Source organism: Zingiber officinale, chromosome 2B (genome assembly GCF_018446385.1).
Source record: "Zingiber officinale cultivar Zhangliang chromosome 2B, Zo_v1.1, whole genome shotgun sequence".
Classification (NCBI taxonomy): Eukaryota; Viridiplantae; Streptophyta; class Magnoliopsida; order Zingiberales; family Zingiberaceae; genus Zingiber; species Zingiber officinale.
In genome coordinates this window covers 138356171-138368038 of record NC_055989.1, presented here as the reverse complement: position 1 = coordinate 138368038, position 11868 = coordinate 138356171, and the positions used below count along the sequence as shown (strand labels likewise).

General features: G+C 38.2%; 1 protein-coding gene and 1 pseudogene across 1 annotated transcript; one reads left to right on the top strand and one right to left on the bottom strand.

The window, feature by feature from the left end:
- Positions 1 to 547: 547 nt before the first annotated feature.
- Positions 548 to 4867, bottom strand: LOC122047425 (very-long-chain aldehyde decarbonylase GL1-9-like). Its single transcript, XM_042608715.1, has 3 exons — positions 4712 to 4867; positions 4026 to 4650; positions 548 to 1379 (listed from the first exon to the last, which is right to left on the bottom strand). Exons 2-3 carry the CDS (start codon positions 4254 to 4256, stop codon positions 837 to 839), a joined length of 774 nt encoding a protein of 257 aa, XP_042464649.1. The 5' UTR covers positions 4257 to 4650; positions 4712 to 4867; the 3' UTR covers positions 548 to 836.
- Positions 4868 to 7022: 2155 nt separating this feature from the next.
- Positions 7023 to 11304, top strand: LOC122048762 (annotated as a pseudogene).
- Positions 11305 to 11868: the final 564 nt, after the last annotated feature.

Below are 11868 nucleotides of genomic sequence, written 5' to 3'. Positions count from 1 at the left end.
TGATTTAATATGAATATATTTTTGTCATAAAAAAATTTGTGACGAAATTTTTTAGAAAATTCGTCCCTAAAACTCTTTGTTTTTCTGCAAGTACCATAATGACCGGTGAAACTTCACAACCTCACTACCTGTGATATAGCTTCGCCAGAGTTTCTTTAGCTCACAAAAAACTCCATGAGGATCACGAGCTTAGTGAGAATTTTCTTTGGATAGGAAACAAGGATCAACTAGATCAACTGCTACATATGCAACGAAGTACCACTCATTTATTGTCTAAAATAATGTAGGAAAAAGTGACGTTTTCTTCCCATGCAAAATATGCCAACTAATTTATATCAAAAAATATGGCTTACTCTATCATCATGGAAAGACTTTCAGACAACGTTCTGAACCAGACAGAAAATTGTCACGGCCAAATCCGTGTAATCAATTAACTAAGTCGGCTAATCCATAGGAAACCTAAAGGCATTTGATAATTACAACCGTGCTAACAGTCAAAATTATACTGCTATTGCTAGAAATATGTAAAAGTCATTGCAATTGGCAATTTAGCATCAACTTCAAGAGAATATCAAATAGGCAGGCATGGCACTTGATGGTTAGACCAATACATATATATTCTGCATGAAACAATCAGAACAATTTTTTAACGACCAACACTCGTTTGATTGTCGTATTTACTCCGTAAAAAACGTGAGAAAAGCTATTCCTGTCCAAATAGATTCAAAACTAATATGCTTCGAGAATTCTATTTCCTTGAATACTTTTGTCTTTTCTGTATCAAGGCAGTAGAGCAGAATAATGCCTGACGTGGAAATTTTAAGTGTTGTTTGAACTCAGTCTCTCAAAGGCCTTGCCTCCAAACCACCGCCTGGGCGAGGAACCAAGTTGTATGGCATGTAGGTCCCTAACATTTTGTCCCAAATCGAGAAGAAAGGCTGCGAGTAATTATACTTGGATCCTTGAAGCTGGTGGTGGATGTCATGGTATGCTGTGTTATTCTGAAAGAAGATGTGGAAGATGTTACCAGGCAACCAAAGTCCACAGTGATCATCGATGGTCTTGATTGTAGCAAAGCTGAAAAAGAAAACAGAAGTGCGCGGTGTCATCCCGGAAACCAGGAATGAGATGGCACCCCCTAAGGTATCAAGAAGGAGGCCTTCCAATGGATGGTTATAGAGAGCTCCGATTGCGTAAGGGACAACCAGGCGATGATGCTGAGAGTGAATATGCCGATACAAGAACTTATTCTGATGCATGTACCGATGCACAAAATACTGCCATGCATCCATTATTAACATTGCTACAAAGATCTGAAACATTTGAACAGGAATTGATGGTTGAACAGGATCACCCAATGTGCTTGCCTCTGAAGTCACCTGAAATACCAAAAAAAAAAAAAAGAGAGAGAATGATATAATACATACAACCAAATTAATTTTCATCATCGGTTTCAGTGTTTTTCAGAGATAGTTATTGTGCAACCATAAATCAAGCGAGTGCAAGTTTCTTTAGATAACTAAATCCTGCAGTCTTGTATCAAGATTTAAGGGGAGAGACAACATGGCCATGTGGCAAACTTGGCCTCATTTTCTCTTATGACCCAGCAAGAATCTAATTTATGACATAATGCCAAACATTACTTCACCCAATTTATAATCGCCTTGAAGTACATACTCTGTAGGTTCGGAAATATGTTATGAAGACTTCAAGCTAGAGAGTTGAAAACGATTATAGCCTTAGTCAACATACATGATGCCAGTACACCTTGAACAATATTTGAGATTGTATCAAATTTCATATAAATCCTTTTTAGTCAAACATATGCATCATAGAAATCATTATGTAATAAATCCATATGCTCTTATAATGTTTTTCAGAGAAAATAAAAGTAAGGAATGAACCAAGACACAAATATCTCAACTCCCTTGTAAGATCCCCTAAAAGATAAGAGTCGAACTACTCAGTTTATATAGCAGATTTTTCTCCAAGTTAACACAAATGAATTTAACATTGTTATATATATATATATATATATATATATATAGTGGAGGGTATCATAAATAAATTGTTATAACAATATATATCTAGTGTCGATCTCATAAATAAAATTGTTGTAACAATCATGCTTCTGTCACAAGAAACCACTTGAGCAATATCATTTACCTAAAGCATGCATCTATATTGCCTGAAAGCACTTGCATTAAATCTCCTTTAACAGAAAATTTATAACCTTAGCCAGTACATAAAGAACAGACATATAATGCTCAACTCAATGATAACCAAAAGACCAAAGTCCAATTCTAGAAAAGTTTATATTGTTTTTAAGCAATATATAGGAAAGAAGCTTGTGATTTCTAAATAGAGCAGCCACATTTCAGCGATTAATTGACATTAGATATTTGATACTTCAATGTACTCTGAAAACTTGTTGATTGTGCATACATTTGAATCACAGGAACAAGATCTCACAAATGAAACCATACTAAACTTACATTTAACTTTGAATTGAATTCCCAAAATATACCAGATTCAGAACAATGTCATGATACAGTATGTCAATGTAATGAATGGCTACTTATCAAATACATTAGCTACCACATAGAAGTAGGCCACTTCAGGATGCTGCTATCTTTGGTTGGAATAAGCAAGCTACATTTTAGGTTCCACCATATATAGAGGCTATATCGCAACTAGTAGATAAAAAAATATACACATATATAGAATAAACTAGAAAATTTTGCAACAAAGGCAGTTCCACTCATACAATTTCTTTTACATGGAAAACTGAAACAAGATGAGATTTTGCACCTAGGTATCAAGACACTTCGACTTGACAAAATGTTTTTATACCAAGGGCATTTCACAATCACTTAATAATTAAACCAAGAGGATTTTATCTCATTTATGGAATCAAGTAGGTCTTTTTGACCTACTTGCTTTATACCACTCAGTCTAACCATGAGATTTTTAAGAATGTTCTTACATGAAAAGATAGAGGAAAATAAAGAGTGCAAAACCATGATAAAAATTTTCTCCATTGCTTGAAACAAAAAAGGAATAAAGAAAGAGGAAAGAATCACAATCTCCTCTTACAAAACTAATCAGCTAAATAAAAAGAGGACATAAATCTGAAGGAAAGCAAAAACAAGTAAGTATATCAAACAAGTTTTTGAGCCTTCTGTATTCCTGGATCATAAACTGTAGAAAGTAAAATTGGTACACTTCCATCTGTTTTTTTAACCTAACCAAGGAAACAAGAAGATAACAAAAATATTTCTTTTCTTCCTTTCACTATTTCATTCTTCCACACTTTTTTTTTCTAAGTTTTCATCCTTCCATGTAAAAACAATAGAAGTATTGTCAGAGATGCCAATCCTATTTTAGCCTGTAATTTCCTATTTTTTTTCTACTGGGTGGAGACTTGGAAATATGCAATTGCCAATGAATAATTATTTTATTTTATTTTATTTCTTATTAATCCTTCCACTACACATGATTATCTTTTTTTTGGTTGTGACACTTATTAGATTTTATGTAACAAACTCTTTCATTCTATTTATATGAAGCAATTACTCATAATGCATCACCATTCATATTAACATGGCAAGGTATGCTGATAAAAAGTTTTGTTGCACATCCATCCTAAAACTGTCTATTGTTCCATACATTTTATTGTTAACGCCATGAGTTGCCATATTTCTACCAAAACAGCTATAACCTGCAAACAATTCAAGAATTTGCTGGTTCTTTTGCTAACATCATTAAGAAGAAAAGATAAGTAACGATACACAATTGAGTAATTATTTTGAAAAAAAAGGGATTTCAATTACAATATAGAAAACACATATTAAGCTTAAGGCTGTATATTCTTCTACATCAAACACAAAATCAGAAGCACATTTAGCACATCTCATTAAGCAAGAAAAGAGACAGCCATGAAAATTTATCAAACATAAAATCGCAAAGCATTAGCATGCTTTTTTAAAGATAAATCCTTGGAGAAGAAAAGGCAAAATTCTCACCAAAAAGAGCACTTGTGCAATGGCAGCTTGAACGAGTTGTTGCAGGAGTACACCCTTGACCACTGTCGGCAACGCCACCAGATTTTTCTGTTCCTCTTCCTTTCTGGTGTGCAAACGATACTCGTCCAACCGTGGCAACAGCTGGTACAAACCAGCATAAAGCCAGTAAATGATGATAGGAGCGAATGTGCCCATGAACTCATCACTAACGTACCCTTCCCAAAACACCATTTTATCAAGAGTTCAAAAGACCGCAACAAAAAATTAGGGTTCCGATTCGAAGATCCAATCAGAGGAATCGGAACGAAACGATTATATTCTAGTCGGGCAACCAAAAATAATCAGAAGAGAATACAAAGCAGGAAATCTGGTGAATTTTAGATCTTTCAGGAGTTCGGTTGTGAAATTGATCCAGATGAGGAACACGGGGATGCGTTCCAAATCAAAAAGCGAATCCGAGGCAAAGAATTGGGTGAAGCACGACCTTTTAGGCTTACGCTGGTGAGAAAAAAAACGTAGAGGCAACAAATTTCAGGCCTTGCCCTCCTCAGAAATTTGAAGACAGAATGAATCAGGATGGCGATATGAGGGGTTGAATTCCAAAAAGGTGAAACCTTTAGGGTTCCTACATGCAAAACAACCTGTTCAGGTCAAATAACGATGGTTTTGGGAGATTCATGGGAAACCTTTTTAGATAGGGATCCGTCGTCGCCGTCTCCGCCGCCGCCGCCGTCGTCGTCGAACGTCGAAGGCGCGACGAACAGGAAATGTAAGCAAGGAGGCCGCTCCCCTTCGTCCCTGTCGATGCGAGTGCGGCCGCGCACCTGCTTGTCAGGATAAAAACCAAAACTGAATTCTAGAATTCCGCGGCCTTGTTCAGCTGATTAACGTACCCACCATGTCTCCATACCTGACCCACGCATTTGACTATTTGAACATCGCCACCTGGATGGGTACCATTGTGGGGGTATTTGAGGACGATAATTCAAAATAAGGAAGACTTTCAATTGCGCCCCTGACTTTCTTTTAATAACATTCTAGTTAGCTTGCAGGGTTGGTTTGGCACCACTGTTTCTCAGTTTTTTAAAAAATTCCAAAAAAGATTTTACTCAAAAATTAAAAGGCCCTTTAATTATTAAAATCATTAAAAAGGGACTCTTTATTTTTAAAAAGTCAAAATAATTATAAGGAGCATTTAATTATTAAAATAAAAAGGGACTCTTTATGTTTAAAAAGTTAAAATAACACCATCTTGTTGGGTCATGATGCAATTGTAAGATATTTGACGAATTAACTAAACACCTGTAGATATAATGTATGATTTTTTTAATAAAATAAAAAATTTGAGATAAATGTTGGTTATTGGATAAGAAGTAACGAATACTTTTAGATTTATTTTGATAATTAATATAAAATTTTTTATAGGATTAAATCGATCTCTAAAATTTAATCAGATTGAAAAATTAAAATCACTTTGTTTAAAATCATCATAAATTTATTGTAACATCTAGACTACTATTATTGTTGTAGTTCATTAATTGGCAATAGTCATATAAATTATTAAGGGACTGTAGTAATCATTTAATGAATATTGTACTGTTATAATACCACTTAATAGTTGTTATAATAATTTTATAAAAAATTTAACTTTTAAAAGTGATATTGGTCAAACTTAAGTAATAAAAAAATCTTGATATAAAAATACTTTAGATATAATATTTTTTACCTAAATGAACTAAAAAAACAATTTTCATTTAATATATTGGAGTAGCTATTAGCGACAGCTCTAACAACACTATAATAAGAGTATCTTCAACATTAAAAATATGAGTGTCTTTTTAACTTTTTAAAATCAAAATATGTTTTTTGATTTTTGGCCAAAGTTTTTTTTATTTATTTAATAAAATGAATTCGATTTTTATGATCTAGAGACTTCATATCAATAACATTTTTTTAAAAAATGAATTATATTTAATATTTTATTTCACAACTAAATTTATAATTAAGGCATCTTTACTCACCTAGTTACAGCTTTACGAGGTTAATTCATGGAATAAAATTCTTTATCCTTAAGTGCACTTTGATGTTTAATCTCGAACTACATGTTGATACAGAGGATGCAACAAGCTCCGAGACGACTCGAGGAATAGAGCAAACAAATGAGTTGGGATGTTAAGGTGTAGGCGTGATCCGACCTGTGCGCGCAAGGAAAATGTTAAAGGGTGTCGACAATTATCACTAGTAAGACTTCTATGATGGTTAAGTCACTAGGAGAAGAAAAAGTAGAAAATGAAACTAAATTCAATATCTCAATATTTATAAGAAGCATACTTGTGGAGACCATGCTTACATTACAATATCTCTAAAACCCATAGTGATCCCTTTTTTTTTAAAAAAAAAAGATATAATAATTTTTTAAAAAATATTTTCTTGGTAAAGATAACCATTTTTTTAAATGGTTGTCTATAAACTTATGTTTGGAATCTATGATAATAATTTTAATCCATCGTTGTCTATTAGACGTTGCATGTTTTTGTTGGTCTAAAACAATTTCAAATATCTTCAACCTCTCTTTTCTTTTATCTCTTCCCTGAATTAATTAAAAATTAAACAAATTAATAATTCAATCTTCCTTTCTATTCTCCATGGATTTGGATCTCAATTTAAATACGATTTCTTCTACGCGATTCAACTTTATAGTGGGATTCTTCTTCGCTCTTTCACTGTACTTGATGTGTTGATCTGCTTAGGGTTTTCCTTCGATCGCCCCTGGTTGATCTACCGCTTGAATTAGGGTTCTACAGCTTGAATTAGGGTTCTAGCGATGTTCAACAAGATCATAAAGCAAGGCAGTCGTGCGCCCGGTCCCAAGGCGGAGGCCGCCGGCTTAGCCTCTGACGATGAGGCCGCCGTCACCATCAACCACGCCACCAGCTCCGCAGCCGCCGCCCCTCCGTAGATCAAGTCCCTCCCGCTGTTGCACGACATGGCCACCCCATGCGACCCGCGCTCCGCAAGCTTTGGATCTACGCCGTGCTCTTCGACTTCTCCGATACGGTCGAGTTGGCCTACGAGAAGGAGGTGAAGTGGCAGACGATCTTGGAGCTCATTGATTTCATGCAATCGGCCTCCGGGTGGCTCACGAAGAAAGTGCATGAGGAGCTCGCCCCCACCATCGCCGTCAGCATGCTTCGCACCCTCCACTGCCTCCCACGAGAATAGGGGCGCCGACCTAGAGGAGGAGGACTCGTATCTTGACCCCACTTGGCTACACCTCCAGCTCGTCTGCGAGCTTCTCCTCCGTTACGTCATGTCCTCCAACACCGAGACCAAGGTCGCCAAGTGCTACATCGACCACTCCTTCGTGCTCTGCCTCCACGACCTGTTCGACTCTGAAGATCCCCATGAGCACGAGTACCTCAAGACCATCCTTCACCGCATCTACGGCAAGTTCATGGCCCACCGTCCATTTATTCGCAAGGCCATAAATAACGTGAAAAGATTTGATAAAGATCATGGGTTTAAAAGGATATAGGATATTTCTATTCGCATGAGGCCTATTAGGGAAAATCATGAGGGTTTAGACCCAAAGTGGAAAATATCATATCATTGTGGAGATATATGGACATCCTTTGGACACAACAAATGATATCAGAGCTATGGTCCAAACCAGATGACATGTGGGGCGGCCTTAAACGAAGTTGAGGGTGGGTCCGGAATAGGTCAGGATGACCGGATGCTTCCAAGGAAGTCCGGAGTAGGTCAGGGTGACTGAATGCTCGCGGGGAGGCTCAAAGTAGGCCAGAATGACCGGATGTTCGCGGAGAACCCTGAGTAGGTCAAGGCGACCAGATGCTTGTGGGGAGACAATTAGATCAGGGTGACCGAATGCTCACAGGGAGGCCCGAAGTAGGTCAGGATGACCGAATGCTCACGGATAGGCCCGAAGCAGGTCAAGATTGATCGAATCCAACTGTTTGCAGGGAGACTCGGAACAAGTCAGGATGATTGAATGCTCATGGGGGGTCCAGACCATGAGAGTAATTGTGGGCTTTCGTTTGGGGGGAGGCCAGATGCCATGATCCTGACCTACTCTAGACCCAACCTCAACTTCGTTCAAGGTCGCCCCACATGGTATCTGGTCTAGACCATGGCTCTGATACCATTTGTTTGGGATCGAAGGATATCCACATATCTCCACAATATCATGATATTGTCCACTTTCGGCCTAGACTCTCATAACTTACTTTTAGGTTATCCCCAAAAGGCCTGATACCAATGGAGATATCATACATCCTTTTAACCTCATGATCTTTCCCAAATCTTTCCAATGTGGGACTTTGATTAAATCCCAACAATCCTCCCCTCAAATAAAGGACCACAATTACTCCCATAGTATGGGCCTCCCCGTGAGCATCTGGTCACCCTGGCTTACTTGCCTCCCCGCAAGCATCTGGTCACCCTGACTTGCTCCATGCCTCCCCGCAAGCATCTGGTCACCCTGACCTGCTCCATGCCTCCCCGCAAGCATCTGGTCACCCTGACCTGCTCCATGCCTCCCCGCAAGCATCTGGTCACCTTGACCTACTCCGGGTTCTCTGCGAACATCCGGTCACCCCGACCTACTTTGAGTCTCTCCGCGAACATACAGTCACCCTGACCTACTTCGGGCCTCCTCGCAAGTATCCGATCATCCTGACCTACTCCAGACCCACCCTCAACTTCGTTCAAGGCCGCCCCATATGACATCTGGTCTGGACCATGGCTCTGATACCATTTGTTTGGGACCGAATGATACTGACATGATATTGCCCACTTTGAGCCTAGGTCCTCATGGCTTTGCTCTTGGACTCTTCCCAAAAGGCCTCATGCCAATGGAGATATCCTATATCCTTTTAACTCCATGATTTTTCTCAAATCTTTCCAATGTGGAACTTTGATTGCACCCAAACAATCTTCCCCTCAAACGAATGACCATAATTACTCTCATGGTTCGGGCCTCTCCGCGAGCATCCGGTCACCCTGACCTACTTTGGACCTCCCTGTAAGCATCCACTTCTGGTCACCTTGGCCTGCTCTAGGCCTGCTCACAAGCATCCGGTCACCCTAACCTACTCGGCCCCTGTAAGTATTCGGTCACTCTGACATGCTCCAAGCCCCACACAAGCATCCGGCCACCTTGACCTGCTCCGAGCCTCCCCACGAGCATCCAATCACTCATGATCAACTCGGGTCTACCCTCAACTTCGTTCAAGGCAGTCCCACATGGCATCTGGTATGGGCCATGACTCTGATACCATTTGTTGGAACAGAAGGATGTCCACATATCTCCATAATGACATGATATTGTCCACTTTAGACCTAGACCCTCATGACTTTGCTCTTGGACTCTACTCAAAAGGTCTTATGTCAATGGAGATATCTTATATCATTTTAAATGTATGATCTTTATCAAATCTTTTCAATATAAAACTTTGATTGAATCCCAATAAAAGTGTCATCAATGGATTCACCTTGCCGATGAAGGAAGAGCACAAGCTCTTGCTCGTCCGTGCTCACGTCTTGTTGCACAAGCCGAAGCATGTGGCCATGTACCATCAACAGCCTTCCTACTGCATTGTGTAGTTCGTCAGGAAGGATTTTAAGCTGGCCAATACAGTCATTAGGGGGCTCTTGAAGTTTTGGCCTGTTACTAATTGTCAGAAGGAAGTGTTATTCCTTGGGGAGTTGGAAGAGGTGCTGGAGGTTACGCAACCGGCGGACTTCCAACGCTGCATCGTTCCCTTGTTCAAGCAGATTGCTCACTGCCTCAGCAGCTCACATTTTCAGGTTTGTTTCATTATATCCATAGGCCTTCTTTTTAGTGTTCTATACTAAAAAATAAATACTAATTGTCGATGAGATTGTTATACTCTTGTTGGAATATGAACAAACATATATAAATTTGACCTTTTGATATGAAAGTATATAAAAAAATTAATTGAATAGTGTAAATATTGTTGCCGGTCTCTCTACTCTGCCTTTAAAAATAAAAATTTATATTATTTCAGGTAATTATTATAGCCATTCCAGATACGGTTGGTGAAAACTTATCGTGTTCATGACTTCAAAATAGTATATTCCAGATTTTCTTAAGGTAAGAATAAAAATTTGAGGAATATACTTTATAAGCTATTAACATCTAAATTGGTATTCTATGCATCAATTTGATGTGGTAATAGATCTTGTGATTCCAAGAAAAAGCAATAGACTTGTTTCTCAGATAAAAAGCTCCACCAAAATTCTTGTTCTTGGTACAAGTCTTTACATGTGTTTTTGTTACTCCTTTTAGCTTGTAGTTACCAAGCTTACTCCTTTTAGCTTGTAGTTACAAAGCAATGGAGATTCATGTCATATGATTTATTATAGTGTGTATATATATTGAATTTTTCATGTTTACGTTGATAAATTTGCAAAGATGGGAATGGCGAGGCACAACATTGTGAACTCAATGCTAATTATCTAGCTACTATTACAATGGTAATTCAAGTTTATTTTTTGCCAAAGCTGCAAGTACATTATCACTAATTACATGTTTCTTTTCTTTAGGAAACACTTCTCATTCACTAGGATTTATAAAGCAGCAATGGTTTCCAGGACCTTATTCTGAAACTTAAACATATTTAACCGAAACTACTTTATATGATTGTAGGATTATTATATGTATATTTTATGTAGTACCTGGTGAAAGGAGTTTGAGAATTATACAGATTTAATATTGTGATGGAAATCTGCCACAAGTTCCTCTATTTCAAATCCTAGCTTAGTTTGCTTTATAGTTTAGGTTCGTCTCAGCTGTTAATTTGATATTCCAGCACATTTCTCCATCACTCGTAAGCTCATTTGAATTAGTTTGGTATTGATGTTCATTTTTTTCACTTACATTGTATACTTTATATTTAGGAAGCTTTGAAAGATATATTGATTGTATTTATAAATTTGAACACTGAATAAGATATGTGCAAGGGATTAATGAAATTTTAGCAAAGAATGAATAAAACATATAATATAGATTACACATTGCTTTTGGATTAACACATTTTTGCAGGAGTTAGAAAGTAAATTCAGCCTTGTTAAAAGTGTTCAAGGTGTCTCCTGGTCGATTGGAGGCGCCCTGGACAGTGGCACGAAAGTGCCCCGAAGGCTTCAGCTACGGGTTCGTGCAGAAAGGCGCGAAGGTGTCTTTGTGCAATTGGAGACGCCCTGGAGCAAGGCGCAGAGGCACCTCGGAGAGCTTTGAAGGTGCATTCTCTCGGATAACACTGAAGACCTCGGCAACGATAAGAAGATACTTTCTTGGGATAAATTTTTTGGGTTGAAGGCGCCTTCAGTGGCATTGCGGTAGTTCTAGTCCTCTTTAAGAGGGCTATTCGACCACCTCTTGAAGCGCAACTCATATACGCGATCCTTCGAGATTTCTACTGCTTCGACTTCGTCCTCCCATTGCGCTGTGACCTTGCTATACCCTACTATTGCTGAAAAGTCGTCCGACATTGAGCTTGATCCGAGAATCCTCATGTGTTGGGTAATGAAAGTGTTTATAATTACTTAATTACTGCAATAAGGAAAGTGTAAGTTGTTACATTTGTCCTTTTGTTATTATTGTGCTCGATTCCCTTTTCTAGCAGTTTCGAAAGAGGTTTTTAGTGGATTACCCATTGATAGGTCCGAGGGACCTAAGTCTTGGAGTAGGAGTCGTCGAAGGCTCCGAACCAAGTAAAATCACATGTGTTCTTATTTTTTTCCTTTATCTCTTTTTCGACATTTTCGTTGCATACTCATTTTTAAAATCATAAAAAATAAG